Below are 23,099 nucleotides of genomic sequence, written 5' to 3'. Positions count from 1 at the left end.
CTCCTAGGGAGAGTAGCAACGGTGCTGAATTTCTTCCACTCGTAAACTATCTGCCTGACTGTGGACTGATGGAGGCCCAAGTCTTTAGAAATCCTTTCGTAACCCTTTCAAGTCTTATAAGCCTCAACAACTCTTCTTCCGAGGTCCTCTGAAATCTCTTTTGATCGGGCCATATTGTACGTCCACAGAATTCTGTTGTGAAGAGCAGGTAACCAAAACTGTGAGTTTTGATACAGCAGGGCAGGTCAAACCCACACCTGAATTGATTGGAACACCTGAATCCAATTATCCTCTCTTCAAGATTCACATACCTTCTCCATTAATGACCTTGATTGTTTAAACCATTTGCTCAATACAGATATGACTGTAAAATGTTGTGTGTGTTGTCTGTTAAATAAGACTGTCTTTATTTATTATTATGACTTAGAAGAAGATCAGATCACATTTTAGGAGCCATTAATGCAGAAATCCAGGTAATTTCAAAGGGTTCACAAACTATCTCACAACTGTATGTAGAAAAAATAGTGAAAACATTTTTTTATAGAATACATGTTAGTTGTTAATGTATTTTCATATGAGATGCTCAGTAACAGTCAAAAGTAATTTGAGCCTGTATTGGGTTGAGCTTTTGTAAAACATTGTTCCGGCCATAAAATCTGTTTGTTTTTATAAATTGATTGTCTGTTAATACATGTGTGTGCAAGCACAAGCTTGTGGACTCACTGTTTCAGATTCAATAGCCAAAGTTTTAGTTTTGCCTTTTCCTTCATGGTGTAAAGCTATCAAATTCTCCATAGTTTACAGGCTCTCTTCCCGAGATCCGTAAAGCTTGAGTCTAGGTGCAATTCCCAAGTTAGTGCTCAGAGAGCATATTTGAACAAATGTGTCTGGACAGGTGTGAGAGGAGATGCCTTCCTTGAGAGAAAGCATGACCCAGTTCTTTTTTTGTGCACTTGCCAATTCGCGAAGATGACAAGACTGAGCCTGACAGATGTACACAGGACAGTTTCCTCTAAGCACAGCTAATGAGGCAGTTCAAACGACTGAGCCTCAGGACGACAGTCATTACAAAGCTCTTCTGGATGACTAGACTTTAGGAAAATGTTCTGGTAGGATCATACTAATTTTGTGTATGAGGAGTTTACTAAATTATGTTCTTTAATTGCGTTATCTTCCTCAACCTTAGATGAGCACCATAACTAAAAAAAAAAAGGTGAGGTATATATTTACTGTAATGAAACTCAGATTATTTTCCTTCGGTAAAGAGTGTTATGGGTTATCTAGTAAGTTGATTTAATAAACTCCTAAAGGTGAACCATTAAGTCTCCGGAGATCAATGTGTGTGTTAAATTTGTAAGGCTGGATTTGACCAGTTTCCCATCGCAAGCTGTTTGTTGATTGGCAGATCTTACATGTCATCCATTATGATAAATCTGCTCCTTCCTGGCACATCTCACAGTGACCTAGAGCCTATCCTTAAGGTACAGGATACAGGGCAGGGCTACAGCCTGGACAGGTTACTAAACCATTGCAGGATACAGACAATCACACAGGGACGAATTAGATGCACCAATGAACCCAGCCAACCTATCTTTGGATGGTGGGAAGAAATCGGAGCACCTGGTGAAAACCTGCATGTATCCAGGGAGAACATGCAGACTCCCCACAGAAGGGCCCAAGAACCGCAAGGCAGCACCAAGCAGCGCATAACTGAGTCTCATCTGGCAAACATGTTTGTGAAAGTACTTTGCCTGTTTAAAACTGAGAAACAGTGAACTGGCAAAGTCTTAATAAGCAATAGTTGATCAAATTCAGCCATGTTTTACACTGTAGAATCAATGCCATGAACATCCTAAATTTCCAGAAATCTGAATAAATTGCATGGTTATTTTAGGTTTGATGCTTTCTCTCTAACCTTCTGGAAAGTACATGCTTCTGTAGCACTTGTTTCTAAATATCATAGACCAGCTGGGATCTGTATTGGATCATCTTAGTCCTTATCCAGTTCAAGCTGATCCTGGAAAGTCCATGTTAAAGGAATGCTAAGAAAATCTATACATTCTACAGAAAAGGAGAAAACTTGATATAAAGAACTGGCCATTCACATATCAGAAACGTTCTGATGCAAAAAAAGAAGTTAATGTATGTGTAAATTATTTACAATAAATAATTTCAGTGGTTATTTTTCTTAGTTTATCTATCCTAGCATGTATTGTATCATCCTAGAACTCTTTTGTTCCTTTCAAACAATCAAACTTGTTTCATGTTTTTTCTTGACAATAAGATCTAAAATCTTTCCTCGTGTATAAACGTTTTTACAATGGGTAGGGCACTTTACATTGCATCTTAACTCAATGAATAATGTCATCTGACAGACAATAATATACTAATTGTCTGAATCAATCTACACAAACCAATTATCTTAATGTTCTCTTTCCCCATCCCCTAATGCAAGTTGGCATGGAGTGAATAAAATGTATCTCTGCAAAATGAAAGACACTGTTTGAGAAGAGTGGAGTTCAAGTTGCTGTGAGGATTATTCATGAAGAGGAGGGCACTTATCCTCCCGCTCTGTTCTCCACTGGGATGGGCATGACAAAACACTATTGTTTGGCAGAACTTTTGCAAAGAGTGCCCTGAGTGTGTTTCTGATCTGACCTGTCACACAAACTGCTTGCAGGGAGCACAATTATTTTATTCAGACATGTTGGCTACATTGACAGCATCATGAGAATCTGCTGAGTTAACAGGCCAGTGCACTTGCTCTGGGTTTTAGGCTGAAAGCATTGGTACTCACTCAAGGGGAAAATTGTTCTTTCATAAAGTTTCAGGTCAAAAAGTAGGTGAAGTTTTACTGTATCTGGCAACTAGATTATGGAAGATATTTCAAAGTACCGCATGAGTGTTGTGGGAAGGGTTTGAATGATAAAGGCCTCTTTCAGACTAGATTAATACCTAAACCTCATCAGAGTTTTCTATGCATTGACCTTTCCTCGTGTACTGTATAGATCATAAAATCTTTTTTGGCTTCACATATTCACAAAGCAAATACACTGTAGTGTGAACTCAGGCTTTTTCACACAGTCATTGCAGGACATTGTCACAATCTGCATTTCAGTTGTTTAATTGATTTACATTGGGATTAATAAGAAAAATGCTTCTAGCTGTTAGTCCTTTTGATGGTTGGTTGATGAGTTTGTTTTCCTTTGTTTCTCATCTTCAACATGTTTTACAAACCGTGTCAGCATTCTGGGTTCAGACCCTTCTGGTCAAAGGTTTCAACATGTGCCACTATATAATCCTGCCACATTTTGCTTAGGGAACAGAAGCTGGATTTAATGGTCTTTCTATGTTTATTTCAAATTAAGTGATGTATTTCAGTTTAATATAGTTTTTAATTTAATTTAGAAAAATGAAAGCGATTACATGACGTATTGAGGAGACTAATAACTGTGAAGGAGACATTACTTCCATAAGAAGAAAAGAAACTGAGAAGCTGGAGAGCTGTATGATATGTGCAGGGGATAAACACAATGTTGATCATTTCTTATGTCTAGCAGCCAGAATGTTTTAGTATTCCAAACTTTCAGAAGAGTTCAGCAGAATGTGATCAGCCACATCTTGTTCTTATGTCAACAGCATGTCAGCTGCTCGGCTCAGGCAATTAATTAATCACATTCTTTATTTCTGGAGTCTGGTGGAAGAAAAAGAAAAACATTACTGCTTGACAGGCCTGGTGAGAGGGCCACACAGATGAGTCTAATTGTTCACACAAACTTTTATTTCAGGCCCACAGGCCCAGGCTCATAGTTGGTATTCTTTTCTGCTCTCCTCAGCATATAATGGAGTGATAACCAGGAAAATAAATCCAGATGCTCTGCAGATTCCTTTTGGGATATGGAACTTGTTTGCTCTTTAATTCCCCAATAGCTTTTTTGATTTCTTTTCATCTCCATTAATAAGCTGCAGGGTTCGTTTCTTACTTGGTATTAACGAGTCACACACTTCATTTGCCTGATAGCTACCCACCAACTGGTAATAAAACCCAAGCAGGAATTTCAGTCATTCCCATTATAGTCTCCAAGGTTTAGCTGCTCTGTTTTCTGTCACAGCCATGTCAAAGTGCCCTAGCCATTAACAGGAATTTTTAGCCCTTTATTTCATTAATATTTCCCCTGGTCTCTGGCTTTGAGAATTCACCTAACGACTCTTCAATGGTGTTTAAATGAGGGATTCAAACCTCTCAAACGATTAGCAAACAGCAGCAGTTGAAAAAGTTGGTAGCTGATGAAGGCTCTTTTAACTTTTAGGCTAATAAACTCAAGCGCTGTAGGAGCCTGCAAGTGCAAACTGGAATTAATTCAACACAAGAAACAACTACTGTTTTTTTCTTTTTTTCTTTTTCAGGCTCTTAAGGGGGAAATGAATTAATGACAATATGAGAACACGAAAATGCTTAAGAAAAGGCAATAAATACAGCAAAAATAATTTTGCTGCTTCTTATTTAGGGCAGAAATTGCACAGAATCTGTACATTCTACGGCTGAGCCGAGAACACATTTTTTTGTTGCAAAATTGCACACAGTGCCTGGGGGAGGGGAGGTTGAAGAGTCTGCCTATCTTCCTGCCTTCCATCTTTAATTGCATTGCCTGAAGTGTCGCACGCTGGAGTAATCAGCTAAACGCAGGCAGTGGAAGCTCCTGTTAGAGCATTGTGACCATGCTGCAGTGACACTAAAGCACGGCTGAGGCCTGCTGTCTGTGGGTGAGGGGGGGCTCCTAGCGCAGGAAGAGATTCCTCATTGGCCTGGGGACACAAAAAGCAAACCCCAAAGGGGGGGGGAATGTATTTTAATGTGAAGTCCATCTATCAAATATATCATAATGCATCTTAGTAAGTGTAAAGACACTTTTGACAATTGTATTGTACTTTTGAGACATGCTGTGAATCACCAGCTTGTTTAAAACAAAATTCAGTAATCAATTGTTAGATTTATGGTTGGCAAGAATTATTTCAGATGAGGATCTAAATTGTCATTTCATTTCTGTGCTTCTATGTCGGCAATATGCTGTAGTTTCTCTAATTCTGTAATATAACAGAGGATTCCTAAAGAAGACCAATGTTCAGGAAGTACATTCATTATTCTTTTCATCTACCTTTCATTGCAAGTCAGAGTTTGAGTTCTGATAAAGCATAGCGAAATTGGTAGCACATGGCATTGTTGAATTGCTGATGTCTGTTTCTGCCCTGACATCAAATTTCAGTGATTGTGTATCCTTATTACCAAAATTGGCTTTCAAAGGCTATATCCAGTAGACAGTCCATTCGTACAGCTCACTCATTAGCTGGTATCTTCAGTTTGTCTCTTGCTGTGTACACTTTGCCTTGCGCACTGAAAGCACATGAATTCCTGGAATATATGCTTCTTTGCAAAAAGATAAATCTGAAGGACTGAATATTATTCTCAAGATATTTCTGCTTGTGCCACATTTATGACCATGTTTTGTCTGGTTATCTACAGAACCATTCATAATATTTGTCACGTCTCTTGGAAGGAGCGAGAAATACTATAAAAATATTTTGTTTTCCAAAACTTAGGTGTGTCAACAGAGAGGCATAGATTTTAGTCGAGAGACAGACATACAACTCAAGCAGATACTTTTTTATTACTGTCATTACTTAGTAATACTGAAGTACCACACATACCTAACATGGCAAAAGAACAGAGAATGCAAATGAATGCAAAGGAGTTCACACAAACAATCACAGACATCCCATGCTTGTGGCTAGTGTAGGAACAACTAAGACACAAACACACAGTGGGTTAAGGAAGAATCCCATGTTTACACTGTATGACTCTGCTGTTGTACTTCGAAACAACACAATGATTTCGAATGGGGAACTTCACGACGAGCTTCCTTCATCTTGTCCCCGTCACTGTCTGCAGGTCCACAAACTTTACTCCCGTACGTAAATCCGTGTGCAAACTACATCATCTGCGCCGAAGGTCTGCAACACAAGCAGAAGGATAAGGGTTGGATATTTCTGCTGATTGTGTTAAAAACATCAACCACATTCACCCTTCACTGTAAGGACTTACAACTGAATTTCAATGGTTTGGTTTCTTTATGATAGAACAAAAATGGAAAAAGTGCAGATTTATTTTTCTCACTGGGAAAGTCTTACTAGGAAAGTGAGACGGCTGTTTTACCCATCATTTGGATGTGGCTAAATATGTTCCCCAGGTTCAAGGATGAGGATTGTGTTATCCTTTTGACCTAAACCAGACATGGCTTCAGGCTTTGTCTCAGTTGTTGTAGTTAGCTTTTTGTGACTTTTTAGTCAGTTACGAAGGATCATCTTCCAGCCATGTACTTAAGGATTTGATGTTTCCAAAAGCTTTAAGAAACCCAATAGTCAGCAAGTTTTATCCAGTTTCTGACATTAAAATCTACCCCCCTTGCCTTTTTGTTTTTAAAAATCTGTGTCCTTTGAAAGATGCAACATTGCTGTTGTGTTCTCTCATGTTTGTGTACTTGAACTGAATTATTCACACTTGTGCTAGGACAGTCTTGCCTGTTTGATGCTAACCCTCTGTAGAGAGTTTCACCATTTCACATGATCTCCCGGTCACTAAGGCTTGTCATTTCCATTTACACGTCACTCATTCTGTTTTTTAGCTACACAGGGAGAAATTAGTGTTGCACGTCTCTGTAAACAAAGATTCCCAGAATTGCTCAACTCAACAATTTTACAGTTGAGCTTTGGAAAGAATGAGAAAGTTACCCGGCTCCTCGAAGAGAGGAGGGTATCAGATATTTGAGATTCTTTTTCATTGTCTTAAAGAATTGAGATGTAATTGGAAAAATGTGATTAAAGTCTACAAGCTCCATTTATCATAATAATAAAGTAATAGTGATGATAAGCTCATAGAAGGGAGTAAATAGAGTACCTAAAGCAGTATTTTAAAACAGAATTTAGGTAATTCCAGTGAGAAGATGTCCAGAGCCCTGAGACCAGTATATCACTACAAGGTATCCCAAGAAAGTACATGGAGAGACTCCATATTCTGCCTTTTGTCATGTTCAGTCCATAGTTTGATGTATCAAGTTGCAAAGCAAGAACACTTCTGCATACAAGGATATTGGGATTTACCAAAGTGGGAGAAAGCAGGAAGACAGGATGAACGCATTTTTAGGACCAAGCAGCCAAGACGACAGTGCTTTCGAAGAGGAAGACAGAAGAGCAAGCGCTCGCTAGCCGAACAGGAGCCGACACCACAGACGTATTGTGAAAAGTGCCAGGAGAATAGCGGCCAACTAAGTGGAGCATCTGCACGTTACCACACAAGCGCAAGGCAGGAAATGGTCTGAAATGTCACGCAGCTTTAGAGAACTGCATGTAGATGAGCCATCTGCTCTGCGGGAGCACCCTGGGAGACATTACTATGAGGAACAGCAGGGTTGCACCACCGTTGCTTTACAGAGGCATTTCCAACGTGATCAATTAACCACATTAACACTGGCAGACGAGGGCCAGATCTGCACGGCATCAGTGCTTTAATGCACCCAAACTACTTCATGGTGCAAAAATACTCTGGGACCTGGATCAAAGCCACCCTGAGAGCAGGAGTCAAATTGCCAGCTTGGCATTTCTTTAAAAACCAGGTGGATCTTGAGGATCTTTTGGAAAAGGCTGCTGGGTGCTTTAGTGACAACAGATGAGGGAAGGGCTGTGTGTCGTGCAGAAAGCTGGGAGAAGAGTGCGGAGTATTTTTTTATACTTAATGAATTCCATCTTAAGGTTCATCCATCTTAGCTGATCAGTTTCTGGTTTGCTTGTTGTAACTAGACATGTCCAGCTGGGAGAATCAATCCTACAGTTATTGAATTCCCACTCTTATTGAAATCTCTGTTTATCCTTCTCTTCGAAAGAATCAAATCTGGATTTTTTTTTCCACTCACATTATTAAAATGTCTTCGGCACTGCAGCATGGTAGTCCTTGGACTTTGTTTGTGTTTTGGTTTATGAAGCCACATGAAACATGCGGTCGCTGTTATCTTAAGAAAATCTGGCATAATGCTTCTTAAGAATGTTTTTGTATGCCCACATAAAACCTAACTAAAAGACACAATCAGGGGATGAATTTATGGCATCCAGGTAAGTTAATGAACCTGGTCCTTGTTGACTGGATTAGGACAGTTTGCAGGTTCACGCAAGGATCCTGAGAACTTGGGATCAAGCTTTACAAATCATGAGTTCAGTTGCAATGAACTATGTGGCTCTATTTGTTAAATCTATCTGGAACTTTAGTGCCAGAGATCAGCTTACAGGCAGGAAGAGGCCCCTGTTTTTCTATTTCGCATTTGGATGATTCAAAGTTTATTTTTGTTAGAAATCATTTTACATCAGATTTAGAAGTTGGCACAGAATGGATGCAGGGCCCGAGGGCACTACATATTACAGTTAATACACATACTGTACCAGTGAAGGAAATAGCTGCAATTCATGACAAATGTACTGCATTTAGTCCTGTTTCAGCACAAATAAATTCTAAATGGTCTTGAATAGTAGAAGTTGTATATTTTTTATCATGGGAATTTTGAAAGTTTGTACCAGGTAATGCTCACCAATAAAATTCTGTCTGATGTGACATGTCTGATGTGTTTAACAATATGAAATTTCAGGATGTCAAAGCTTTTAGCTGGAAAGAAAACTCAGCTAGAAGATGAACACTTCTGGAATGAAGAACACTGCATTTATGCTTTTCCTTCTTCTCTGATCAAAGTGTCTTGCCTCTTTTAGCAGCTTTTAAAAGTATGAATGTGGAAAGAAATATGGAGAAAATGTATGCCAAGAAATCTGGGTATGGATTGATGAACAAAAGGTGATGTTATTATTTATTGCTTTGGCAGATGCCTTTATCCAAGCGCCAGAAGTTTTCGTTTTGTATATACTGCCCATGTGACTTCATATAAAGACAGTTATTTTTGAAACTTTTTCACTGCAGCGTTTCCAATTCTCCACACTTGAATTTGTTTGCAGAGTTACAAAGTTCCTTATCCTCATACCCTTTTTATACTCTTTATATACTGTTGGGACTTTATATATTTATATATATACTGTAAATGCACTGTAGTCTTCTGATGTCTTGGTAACTTCCAAAACTGGCTTGGTTTTGGTATCTTATAGCACATTCACACAGAGTCACCTTGTGACAACTTTGATACAGGTATGGAACTTTTCCAAAAATAGAGAGTATTAATAATAATAATAATAATTAATAATTGCTTAAAAATTAATAATTTTCTGGACACTCCACTCAAAGTGCTGTACAGGTAATGGGGATCCCCTCCACCACCACCAGTGTGCAGCCCCACCTGGATGATGTAATGGCAGCCATAGTGCACCAGTACACTCCCCACACATCAGCTCTCAGTGGGGAGGAAAGCAGAGTGATGAAGCCAGTTCAGAGATGGGGATTATTAGGAGGCCATGATTGGTAAAGGCCCTAACGCCGGCGTTACACCCCTACTCTTTTCGAGAAACGCCCTGGGGTTTTTTTTTTTAATGACCACAGACAGTCAGGATCTCAGTTTTACGTCTCATCCGAAGGACGGCGCCTGTTTACACTATAGTGTCCCCGTCACTACACTGGGGCATTAGGACCCACACAGACCGCAGGGTGAGCGCCCCCTGCTGGCCCCACTAACACCTCTTCCAGCAGCAGCCTTAGTTTTTCCCAGGAGGTCTCCCATCCAGGTACTGACCAGGCTCACACCTGCTGAGCACCAGTGGGCTGCCAGTTGTGGGCTGCAGAGTGATATGGCTGCTGCTATTCTCAAAGACAGAAGTAGAACAGAGGCATGCTTGACATATCTTAATTTTCAGTCAATGGCTAATACTGCAGTTTGCACCAACATGTTGTGAGAATCATTAAATGATCACAAATTCAATACAAAAGTTGATCAGTCATAACAGTTTCAGTCACTAACACAGCTGGTAGATTGGAGCAATAGCTTTTTGCCAGAAAATCTGTCTGTGATTGTAGATGGTTTGTTTGAGCCTTTGTTGAAGTTTAATTTCAGATCAGATTTCAACCCTGGGCATGCAGAATACAAAATATGCATCTCAAATAAATAACATATTATATATTTAGGTGGACAATTAAGATTTATTTTCAAATCTGAGTTAAACATTATCATTGTTTTTATGGTGTATTTCTGTGGGAACTAAAGAAATAGAGACTTGATCCACCACACTGATTTATTTATTGCTTTAAATGTAATATCTTGTATATTGTACAGAATATAAGAATATGCAGTATTTAACTGCGTATTGCATGGGTCCTTTTTGTAGAAATCATCATTATTTATTTCCCACCCAGAGGATTTCGGATTAAATAATGAGCATATCTCTAGTGCTAATAAAATGGTTTCTGCAACCCAGGAATTGAAAATCACACACTGTATTTCGGTTCCATTTAATGTTTCCCATCTGGTCCATAAAAAAACAGCAGATGTGTACGACCTCTAAATTCTATAACTAAAGTAGACAGAAATCAATTAAACCTAATCAGACCAGGAGAGTGAGGGAGCCAAGCACAGACTGAGGTCATCGTGATGGACACCTGAAGAGTAAAACTAGTGAAGCCCCACTGAAGTTCCAAAGGCTCAGTGGCCAAAAGAAAATGATATTATTGCAGCCACATTGTGCTGTGGCCTGGGAAGGATTTTAGCCAAAAGTTTGGCCTCCTGACTTTTGCTCACAGTTTCTGCAAGAAATTACCTCATGGTGAAAGGCATGGTTATATATTGATTAGAATAAGTGCTTCCTCATTACCAGCATTTCTTCTGTTAACTGGAACATAGCTTGTCTAGCATATGTATCCTAATAGCTGGTACGTGCTTGACATTTAATGCCATAGAGATATAGAGAGACAAGACATATAGAAGCACCAAAACAAAACTTTCTTTTAAAATATATTTCTGGCCTTGTGGTGACAGCTGGGCAGCTCGGAAGTTCATTCAGGAAGAAGTGTCTTTACAGATGCATGGTCTGTTTAACAGTTTTTGTACATCCAAATCTTTCTTACCCAAAGAAATTTGGACACATTAGTATTCAATGTCTCAGCCTGCAGAAGCAATCTAGTCATGCTTTCCCAGAGAATGGCGTACCGATCAAACACATTGACATTGAATCATCTCTGCTAGACCATGCATAGAGAAGAACAGAGACGTTTTTTGTACTTCTAAATAGTAAAAATTAGTTCCAAAAAAGCAACATAGCTTATGACAAGTTCGGAAAAATCCAATCTTCCAGGAAATCTGGAAACTGGACAAATGTAAAAAAAAGCAGCTCCAACACACTAAATCTGAATAAAATGTATAATATTACAATACATTGCACTTTCTTAAGTAGTCTGAGCCATGCAAGTACACTTACAAAGTGCATAATATAAGTCCTATGTACAGTAATGGTGAACACTGGTAGTAGTTACAGATAACCGCTCTTACCAAGATAAGTTCACCCCCCCTCAGTTCTCTTGTCCAGTAAGTTTTTGGACCATCTCCATCCAATAGCGTCTGCTTGCAATAGATCTTATTTTCATTCTCCCAAGTCGGCAGGCTCTGTGGGCAAGAGAACAATCAGCTAAGCGTGATGCCACATACTTGACATCCCAGCAACACGAACACAGGATCTGAGAGAATGAATCCGGCCAGGATGCCTTCATTAATTGAGAGCCGCAGACAGGAGACCATGTGATAGATGGGCAACAGTATTCAGCTTCACAATACAGCCCCCTCCTCTCTAGACAAGCCTTCGTTCAGGATCAGCAGCTGCTCTTGGGACCATTTCAAACTACTGTGCTGGCCTGTGTCTAATCTATATCGGGTTTGTGCGATATGAATGTGGAAAATGGCTTTCATGATGTGAAACTCAAGTCCTCAAAGCCACAATAATACCCACCTGCTCAGCTGGAGACCTAAATGTGAACATTTCTTGCAGTTCTTAAGTAGTACATATCAAAGCTAAAAGTTTACATTACAGACCTAAATGGTTTCATTAATGCTGATCTGTGCAGTTTGGTGTCTTATTTTTGTACCTGAATAATTGTGAATCAAGATTTAGTTATAAAGGTCAAACTAACCTTTTTCAACACTTTAAATAACCTTTCATTTGAAGTATATGAAGCAATTAGTACTATTAAACCTGGAAATTGATTTGACTTCAACATGGTGCACTCATGTTGTATGTTTATCTTTTTGATTTAGTTGAATTAATTCTGCATTCGTGATTATTTAGCCACTCTCATCAAGTGAGAAAGTGTCATCTTTTGTGAAAAGTGTACGTGTTCTGTGTCAGTCAATGAAGTGCATTCCTTCATCTGATACACAGTAAAGGAATAATCTCTAAATTGTTTACAAAAATGCACTGGTTGTTCAGTACAGAAAAAAATACAGATGAAATAATTTTTAGATTTCTCAATTACATTCCAGGAACTCAAAAGCAAATCTGGCACTGCAATTACTTGTGGATGTTACCAGATCTATGGCTGATGTTTTGGTGAATATATCCATCCATTTTCATACCACTTTATTCAATTCAGCATCATGGGGGGACCAAAGGCTATTCTGGGAATCAACTTGGTGAAAGGCAGGATACACCCTGGCTGGGACACCAGTCTATCACAGACATGTGATATCCATGCACAGACAAACACACACTCACACAAGGGCCACTTTTCCCAGAAGCCATTTTACCTACAAGCATGTCTTTGGACTGTGGAAGGAAACCCACACAAACATGGGGAGAACTTACATATCCTTGCTTAAAACCAGTCATAGCTGAGATTACAATGACAGTGACACCTATCCTGCAAGTAACAATGGCTACTCAGTGACAAATACTAATGAATCACTCCTAATTTAAAAGATGTACTCAGAAGTGAATGATCCTCATATACACATACAGTATTCTTAAAAATGAAGGAATCATGTGTTGTTAAACATATTCTTAAATGCAGACCTATTTGTCTTAAGTGACTTTATTTTTGCATATCATGGAATAACAACCAATGAGTTATTAGAGAAAGTGTTTGCTAAATAAATAACAGAATGTTAAATTGTCACGTTGCTGAGTTGAGTTACTTCATGCAATTGATAAATTGATAAATTAATAAAAAACTGATAATTAATCAAAATCAAAAGATTACTTGATGAGTAAAATCAATGACTGCATTTGTTTTATTAAATGTGTGCAGCATTCCTCTACTATTGAGTGAACAATATACAGTGACTTCATAAAGTATTTCTGCACCATAATCATCAGGCCTTGATTATTGCATATCTGCAGTTGTACGTAGAAGTAGACAATTACTTTGTTGTCTAACCATTGTTGATTTATTTCTGAATTTGATTTTACCATCCAATTCATGAGCTGTCTTTGTGCGACTCCAGTGAGCATTTTAGTTTAACAGGGAAAGAAACACTTACTGCAGTCTTCATATTTCACAGCTGTTTGTCAAGTCACAGTTTCATTTCAGATGTTCAGATGTTTGTTTTAAAAAGACCTTTCAACCAAGGGTACAAAAGGGCTAAGAGATTAATCTTGTACACTGCCCTGAGTCAAGAATGTTTTGTCTTCATTCCAAAAAAGTATACTTGATGATTTACTGTCTTCATCTGTAACAAATGGATAGAACTCCATGTTTATGTGATAGAATTGAAAAAAGCTTATACTTTAAAAGCAATACTTTCTAAAATGAGAGATATCAGCATTTAAGGAAAGCAAAGGTTAAAGTTATAATATTTAAAAATTCTGTAAAATCAATTTATTTCTTTAACCATTGAACAACTTTTGCATTTGGTGAGCTGGTGATGGAGCTGAGTAACACAGCTCATGAAATTTCAGTTTGGTTTCATCATCCACTGCAACGCGCCATAAAAAATTCTGTTTCCTGCTGTAAAAAAAAAACACTTCACAAGGATTATTTTTTTGCTTTTTTTCTTTTCTTTTTGGCCTCCTGAGAACATCTTCTCAGATTCAGCTTTTTGCAGGCATACCACAACATACCAGGAAAGAGGACTCTGAAAGTCTGAAAGTTTCATTTGAAGTCCTGGCCGTCAGGTTTGTACAGTCACTCTTCTCTGAGTCTGCCTGATCAGAATGTTAATCAACATATCAAAGATTGAGGTGCAATTTGTAATCCCCCTGTGCCCATCTAATGAAACATTTAAATACAATGTCAAAAATCACTTTATTGGAGTTTTTGCTTTCTTTTTCACTTTCAAACCCAGTGAAAGTCAATTATCCTCATGTGTTTCCCCCAGATATTTCTCAGTCACTTCAAGGATCAGTACTATCCAAATGACCACATTCAGACTACACACTTCCATTATGTGAAACCTGCCACTGTACTGTACCGTATACACATCGATACATTCCTAGTATCAGGGATTTACGTTGCTTTGGCAGATGGCAGAAAACATGATGCAAAGAGCCCCCCACCTCGTTTAAATAGTGCTTATGGACCACCTGGGGCCCAATGTATTAATATAGAGAGCTTTTTTGGAAAGGAGGGAAGTAGTATGTTTTGTCAATGCTTATAATACTCTTGCCATTTTCCTGGAAATAATTAATATGTTCATACATAAGGGGGAAAACAGTATTTGTGTATTTAACGTCAATTTTTTAAGGATTTTTATATTTAAAAAACAATTGTCTCTTCTGATTTGAAAATAAGTTACATTTTATAAATGCATCTGTTATATACAGTAAGTGAAAATGATAACACCCCAGTGAGTAAAGACATCATGTGTGTTAGGCCTGCATTGTGTCTGACAGATATTGTGAGTGGATTCCCATCATGTGTCAATTGGGACTGAGTGTGTTGCACACACCACCTGCACTGCTGCCTGCAGAAGTCCCAATACAACACAACTTTTTAACTCTTTTATGCAAATTATATTTTCCTACCGTCATGGAAATGAAGATTAGTGTGTATTATGTGCCTCTGTAATTCAGTGGGATTTGTCTTTTCTCAAAACCATAAAGGGAAAATGAACCTTGCAGTCAGCATTGATGTGTACAACACACTGGACGTTCAGTGCAGACATTTTGAGGTCCTTTGAAGTAATTCTGTAAGATTCAGATTACCCTTTGTTCCCAGCTGCAGGTGAGTAATGCTGGAATCTGTCTCTATAGCAACCAACAGGGCAGATTTATGAAGTCGCTCCTGTTCAATGCACAAAGCTTCTAATTCAGCGAAAGGGGGGAAAAAAGAAATGTTCTCCCTAAATTCCCATCTGAAAAGAATAACATGGCTTAATTAGCTACTTAATACTTAGTACTTAATTATGATTAACATGCTCCTGATTTTTCAGAAAATTTCAGTATGATTATATTGCAGATGAAGGCACACAGAACACAGCAGTATGACTGAATGGTGATTTTGAAGACTTAAGGGAGGACACCTGAAATGATGGATCTGAAAAACAATTTGCATTGTGAAACCCCTCACATAGTTACTTAATGAGTGTGTGTGTGTGAGAGAGGGATTGTTCTGCAACCTAGCACCACAGTGAACCTCAAGGACTGGGTTCGTAAATTTGAATATTATAGTCTACCCTGTAGAGTGTTTTGAAATCAGACTGCCCTGTAAAATCTAAGAACCCTTAAATCTGCTAGATTAAGAAGTGCACAAATTGGCCAGTATTCACACTTTGAAACTGGGTTCTGACTGATTTACTGATTTGGGTTCTGACCCGCTTGAAACAGATGTCGCCCTTCAGAGGCTAATCAGAAAGCTTCAGAAACTCTGTGATTTAGTTCACATTTGCTGGCTTTGGACCCACTAAATGTGCTGCTGACTCTGTCCCCAGGCGCAAGGGCTGAGGAAACAGATCGGATTAGAATGTCAGGGATGGACCCCAGGCTGCAGTGTGGTTATCAGTACAGGCTGAAGGCTTTTACTGCTCCCTTGTCCCTTGATTATTCAGTATGTGTCAGAGCTCGAAGGCAAAGCCAAGCAGATCTCATTGAGTTACAGTATGTAGTGCTGGCAAAACAAGAAGCCAGTAAGGCAAAGTACACAGTGATGTCCACTAATGTTCCATTACTTCATGCAAAGCTGAATTTAAGTGATGGTGGGATTTCTTGTTTTTCACAATTTTAAGCATTGTGCATTTGTTTAGACTTAATTTGAATGTGAAGTCTAGGTAGTTGTCACACAGGTACAGAGATCAAATGTAAAGAGTGGAAAAAAAACAATTGTCTAAATTTCAGTGGTTGGGGGAAGGGGGGGGTTGTTATTCACACATTTTTGCTAGAATTGATCATGTTGTTCAACACTGACTCAAGTTCCTAGATCAATACTAGAATTCAGGCTCAATTATACTGCTCACAGTCAGCTATACTGCACATTTACGGGATGAAGTGGGATACCCAGTGGAAATCTCACATGTGCTGCCTGCTCTGGCACTTAAGGTGATGTGCAGGTATGATAAATACTCAAAATATGCAGCAGTGAAGGTCATTAGGAGAATAATAATATATTTTATAATATAATATAGGGAAATATTATTTCCCTCCTGGGAAAAACTAAGGTTGCTGCTGGAAGAGGTGTTAGTGGGGCCAGCAGGGGGCGCTCACCCTGCGGTCCACGTGGGTCCTAATGCCCCAGTATAGTGATGGGGACTCTATACTGTAAACAGGTGCCGTCCTCCGGATGAGACGTAAAACCGAGGTCCTGACTCTCTGTGGTCATTAAAACGTTTCTTTTTAATGACCAAGGGCGTTTCTCGAAAAGAGTAGGGGTGTAACCCCGGAGTCCTGGCCAAATTTCCCATTGGCCCTTACCAATCATGGCCTCCTAATAATCCCCATCTATGAATTGGCTTCATCCCTCTGCTCTCCTCCCCACTGATAACTGATGTGTAGTGAGCTTACTGGCGCACTGTGGCTGCCGTCGCATCATCCAGGTGGGGCTGCACACTGGTGGTGGTGGAGGGGATCCCCATTACCTGTAAAGAGCTTTGAGTGGAGTGTCCAGAAAAGCGCTATATAAGTGTAAGCAATTATTATTATTATTAATAATAATAATAATAATAATAATACCTGTCATGTATATACAGTAACACTTCACATCCCATTTCACATCCCATAGCACTTCACATACAGTATATAACGGGGCCCATTTCATCCACTAGTGAAGTACTACACCTATCTGGGCCATGTACAGCAGTCATTTTGTGTCCACAGTCACACTGCACAGTGGATCAGGCGGAGAGAAGTGAGAAATAACTTTAGCATCTCAATGAAAGAGGAAATTTAGGTAGGCTAAGCTGTGTAAGCTGAGGGTGGGGTTTAGCTTATGAACAGTACCTACAGTAGTTACAACCTAGGTTTAAATTCTCATTCAAAGGACACCATCGGCTACAGTGTCCCTGGTCACTTTACTGGAGCATTAATAATTGGGGCACACAGTGGTTTAAATTCTCCTCTTGCTCTGAATATTAGGTATACATCTGTGACTGAAACAGGTTAATACAACAAAACTTCTTGCAAATATAAAGGTGCAAGAATTATAAATGTGCATTTTGGCAAGTCTAGAAAAATAAATGACTGACATATTTTTGGATGTGTTACCTCATATATTCTAGTCCAGATCTAGTGGGTGCACCAACAAAAAGAAAATCAAACTACTAGCTTTTTTCAAAATAGAGAAAGAATTTAATTTTTACAAAATACTGAAATTGTAAAAATTCTTAATGGTTTGGAATTGCCATGTCAGTATGGTCTCTCCCACAGACACACCCAGAGCGTGAGAGGGCTTGGGGGAATGGCATTCTCTCACCGGGGTTGCTACAAGCCTGCAGGCACCCAGCAGGTCACAAGAATCCCTACTGGGCTGCACAATCCATAAGAACCAGCTCATCTGACCCTTGTCAATTAGTTACCACTGTCACAACCGGCTACTGACATGACACAGGTTCGAATTCATAACATCTGGGCTGCAGAGCTTAACCTGCAGTCCAAACAAGCCTGATTGAGTTGCTCAGGAGCATAAAATGTTCATTTTTTTATTTAATTTTTTTTAGGACTTTAGTAGACTTGTTCTTGAACCAAACAAAAACAAGGTAATTGAGCAAGAATTTTCAAAGTGCTGTATTTTCCTTTTTACAAAAATGCTTAATGTCCCTCTGGCAGAAACCAGGACAAAAAAATATGAACTTACCACCTGTAATATGTTCCTTTCTTTCCTTTCCGGTGCCCATCCTATTGTAGGCTTGACATAGAACCCTTTGATGGCCATATCAATGAGGACACTTACGTAGGAATGTTTCTTCAACCGCTGTGCTACAGAGCCCTGAGTCGTTCCTTTATATTACCATTGTGGATGGTGACTATGACCAGTTTAACATTATTAAAGCCCTTGGGCTCTTATTCACTCTTCCAGCTGAACAATGGTAAGAAGTACAGAGGTCAAGTGGCTTGTCCTGTGTGTCATGCTGTGTGCATCACTTTGATCAGCTGGTGTTCATATGTGCCCAGGAAAAGCTCTGTCAATCTTATGAGAAGAATATGGAGATGATCATAATGGAAGCTTTCCTTTTGAATAACAGTGCTTGTGTAGGTAGGTAATGTAGATAAAATGAGGCAGCTCCAAGTGGAGAAATATTCTGTGATTTTTTCATTTGTATTTTGAAAAGGGGTCTTTCTGCAGTTCGGCCCCATCCTTTTCACTTCACTTTGATATATCATATCCATGGCATCGCCTAAAAAACACTCCAGAACAGATTGAGGATTGCTGTTCAAAATCGCTATCTGAACTCCATCTAATTCCACCTGATGCACAGCCTAATTGGTGGTCAGTGCAGGGGGCCTCTCTGAGCTTGTGGTCAGTAGGGCTTACTGATGCAACTGACTCAGAATCAATCTCAGTTTATTTTCCTTTGCAAATGATGTAGCTGCTGGGCCTACTGTGTCAAAGACTGGCAATCGTCACTGTCCTAATTCACTGTCTCTTTCCAGATTGCAAGCAATAACACAGCAGGACACACTGGGGACACTATTATGGGTAATGTGTTTCACAGATGTCAGCCTACCATTGTCGATTGGATCATGGGTCTGCCTTTTCCAACAATTAGTCAAACAATTTCAATCTTTCGGAGAGTATTTTTCAGTTTAGCATTTTTGGGTGGCCCTACTGCTGAATCAGCAGGCTGCTGCCCAGCTGCGTTCAGGAGGCGTAGTGGTTAGTGCTGGTAATCTGCTCTCCACTCCTGTCTGAGAGGAGCCGGCTTGTCCGCTGTCTTACCCTGCATTTTCTGCCGTCCACCGTCTCCTCCTCGAACTCCTCGCCCACGCGGAAGTTGATCTCAGTGGTGCGGACAGTGGTGGAGGTTTTGATGTAGAACTCCTCCCCGTTCTGCCTGATCTCCACATGGGGCTTGGAAGCAGCCGCCCCGGCCACCTTTCTCAGCATGGCATTCACGCCTAAGTGCGCAGAGCAGTCAGATTAATAACAAATAACCCAGAAGGGCTGAGGGTAAGAACTGCACATTCATCCTGACCTTTGCCAGCACCTCTCCCTTCTCCTGCCTCCCTTTCAGATGAGCAATCCCTATAACCCAGTGATTCTTCTCAAAAAACGATTTCTGTGTTTTTTATTGATTGGATTGCTATTATTTTCAAATGCAGAGCATCTCACAATAATGCTGCTCTGTAATAATAGATTGCAGAGATTAAATAATTTCATTAACAGGCATTGTACATTGCAAGCAGGAAACATTGCACACAGCCTCTTTATGTTTTAAGTCTGTGGTGTTTTTGGGTGTTTCCTTTCCTGTATTTTCCATTTCTAAAACCTAAAATTCATAAACAGTACTGTCCTGCTGGTTTGAATAACTGGAAAGCGTGTAACAGAAAGTGCTACTCTGCAGGACAAAGAATAATAAAGTCAACTTAAATGGGAAACATCGAGAAAGAACACTTTGGATGCTGTCAAAAAGAGAAAAACTTGATTGCAGTTAACCAAACATGGTTCCTAAATTCTTTGAGAAACTCCAACGCCTGCCAGCTTTAAATAATTTAAAATGTATTGTAGATTTTAACTAGAGGAAACATTTGGTTTCTTTATGACAACCTATCAGTAAGAAAGACAAAAAAAAATATTAAACAAAATGAGACAATAAGTGCAAGGCTTAATTATTGTGGTGACAACTAAGGAGTCAGAGACATTTGATGCCTATACAAATAGAGGGGTTTTAAAACATGGAAGAAAAAAAATCTGTGTCTAGTACAGAGTTGTTTTTAAAGTGGTTTAATGCCCATGGGAGCACTTAGGAAACCCACACTGAGTAGTGGAAAAGCATTTGAGGAATTTTTAAATTGCAGCCCATTTGAGATTGCAAATATTTGACTTTATTAACAATAAACTCAAATTGAACCACACTTGTTTGCTGGAGATGATTGCTTGCGCATTAGGGGAATCTCAGATGATCAGTGCTGTGTTCTCCTATTGCCCTGTGACTCAACGAAGAGCGATGACTGGACCTTTACTGTTGTGCTCCCCAGTGAATGTCAAAAGCTTTGAGCCACCCCTGCACACTGAGACAGAGCAAAGTCCTCTGTCACACACCCTTCTCTACAGGCACATCTGCCATTCAGCTGCATTCAGCACCTCAGCCAAGATGGATACAATTACCATATTCCTTCACATAGCCGTATTAACATATTGCTTCATATCCACTTTTGCCGTGCATTATTTTATGGTGCATTATTTTTTATTTTTTTAAGTTTTACTTTTTTTACAGAAAGAAGAGTGGTGATAACATCTTTTCACAATGTGACATTGATGCTCACATGTGTCCTTGTGCTGTGTCTTCACAGTGAAGAGTGATGCATCAACAAGGCACTACAGCATCAGGATGTATGAGTTCTCATTCGTATGACACGGTATGTTGTGAAACTGAGAGGTGATGAAGCGCAGTTGCGGCACCTTCACATTATTTCATCTCTCATCGCTCCAGTCTTTCGTTAGACTCACATGCACAGAAAACTGGTTCTGTGGAATGTCTGTCTTCTCTTTTCCTCTTAGAAAACAGCTTAAATGCAAAACATAAGAACATGGTTTAAGTTGGACCACAGTTGTTGTTTTTTGGCAGAGGAGGTACACAAAGCCTCTCACGGCTATCTGATTAAATCTGTTTCTTTAAGGCTTATGTTAGAAAATGGCAAAATATTTTTTCGGGCATCTAGCTTTGAGCTGAATTCTTTCCATTAATCATAATCATAAACAGCGTTAAGCTGGATCATAATTTCAAGATATTTGCTGTGTAAAGTACTTGAAAGCCATGGTTGTTTTATTTTATTGATTACGTCTATATTTGGTCACTACTTGGGCATTTCTATCACTAGGAAATAAGAAAACTGAAACGTTTTGTTTTGCTGAATAAAAGCTTGCTAGATATTCAATTCTCCATATGTGGTACTCTGAACTAATTTTCTCTTATGAATAACATTTTTTTTAAAGGACAACACCATCTATTGTCTCAGCAACATATAAATCAACAGTCGAACCTCTGACTAGTGCAGTCTCTCTGAAACTGCAGCCTGGTGAGTAATTGATGAAGAACCCCCTTAATAAAAAAGACATTATGTGGTTTTAAATCAAGCTAACGAAATGACTGTATTCTTTTTTATGGTTTTTGTGCATTTTTTATTTGTTTTATCTGAACACATTTAAATGGATGAAGGTTTTTTGATTCTGCTGGCGCATCCTGAAAATCCCGCACACCTATTTGTCTCAGTGCCCGTTTTATGAATGAAGATTTCCATCGTAAATTCCTAAGTCTTCAACCTAAGATCTGGAAAAATATCTGTAAAGGTAATCCTAAGATGGATCTCACAGATATTATCTGCAGCCTGTTTAATTAAAGGCAAATATTTCCCATTAATCATTATTGTCTCCCGAATGACAACATACTGTTTGTTTTTGGGGAACCCTTAGCCTTGCTGGTCTAAGGTCTTATATAAACACATATATGCATACGAACATTTAATGGTTTTGTCCAAAAATAGACAATCAATCAACGAACAGAGGCTATGAATTACGAGACGTGCAACCTTAAGATGGATTTTAGTGATGGGCTAAAAAAACCCGAAAGGCTTACCAAGTGCTTTCAGAAGTTCATCAAAATTCTCACTGTGCTTCATTTTCCAGGTCCCAGCAAAGTTGGGCATTTTTGTTTTTTGGAGCTGGTGGGGTTGTCTCTTGTCTCAAAGCTGTGAGGAAAGCGTCTGGTCTTGTGGGCTGATACACAGAACCTGCTTCTTAGTGCTTGGTGCTCTGCTCTCTGCTCTTTCACGCTCCCGGCTCTCTCACTGTCTCACCCCCCTGTCTCTGTCTTTCTCCCTCCCTCTCTCTGCTTCTGCTTCATCTGTGCCACTAGTTATAGCAACTGTCTTGGGTCTGAGTCACAAAGTTCCCTCCCCCCGAAAGCCCTATCCAATTATATAAACAAGGCCCCCGTTAAAGATGTAGCACAATGAGAGGAGCATGTGGAACCCAGATATGTCCTTGTGCTCTTTAACCCTTCCTGGCCATCACAGTTTCAATTCAAGCTTAGTAAATTTGTGTATTTTCTTAGCCTGAATCTGAGTCATAGCGGTAGCATTTCTATGAATCTCGCCTTGATTCACCAGGTCAGTGTAGTGTAACAGTCTCGTCTGATTCAGTCTAGCAGTGAAATGTGTTCAAAGGAAACTTGTATGTGGTGCCAAATAGACACACTCGCTGGTCTCTCATTCGGTTGTAGAAATGTGGAAGTATGTATCGAAAACTGGTATCAGAGCTACTTATATATTTAAACCGCTTCCAAATACTGCACCACAAAAGCCTGTTCTGTAATAACCTGAGTGACATTATACTAATGATTGAATCTTCTTGAATTTGTATTTAAATCATAACTCCCCTTCAAATAGCTCCTACCTCAACTAATGACTTTCAGCTTTAATTTTGTAGCATACCAAAATTGAAAATATATTTTTTTTCAAATGTTTGAAAATGCTGGCAATATGCATTAACTTGTGCA

The 23,099-nt window shown here is 39.2% G+C and overlaps 1 protein-coding gene across 1 annotated transcript; it reads right to left on the bottom strand.

The window, feature by feature from the left end:
• Positions 1-5,641: 5,641 nt before the first annotated feature.
• crabp1a (cellular retinoic acid binding protein 1a) lies at positions 5,642-22,448 on the bottom strand. The gene is made up of 4 exons (XM_088641776.1): positions 22,179-22,448; positions 19,322-19,500; positions 11,517-11,630; positions 5,642-6,009 (listed from the first exon to the last, which is right to left on the bottom strand). Exons 1-4 carry the CDS (start codon positions 22,246-22,248, stop codon positions 5,959-5,961), a joined length of 414 nt encoding a protein of 137 aa, XP_088497902.1. The 5' UTR covers positions 22,249-22,448; the 3' UTR covers positions 5,642-5,958.
• Positions 22,449-23,099: the final 651 nt, after the last annotated feature.

The sequence above is a fragment of the Lepisosteus platostomus genome, chromosome 7, assembly GCF_059453375.1.
Source record: "Lepisosteus platostomus isolate fLepPlt1 chromosome 7, fLepPlt1.hap1, whole genome shotgun sequence".
Classification (NCBI taxonomy): Eukaryota; Metazoa; Chordata; class Actinopteri; order Semionotiformes; family Lepisosteidae; genus Lepisosteus; species Lepisosteus platostomus.
The sequence above is the reverse complement of the archived record's forward strand: the minus strand, read 5'-3'. Positions and strand labels throughout refer to the sequence as shown.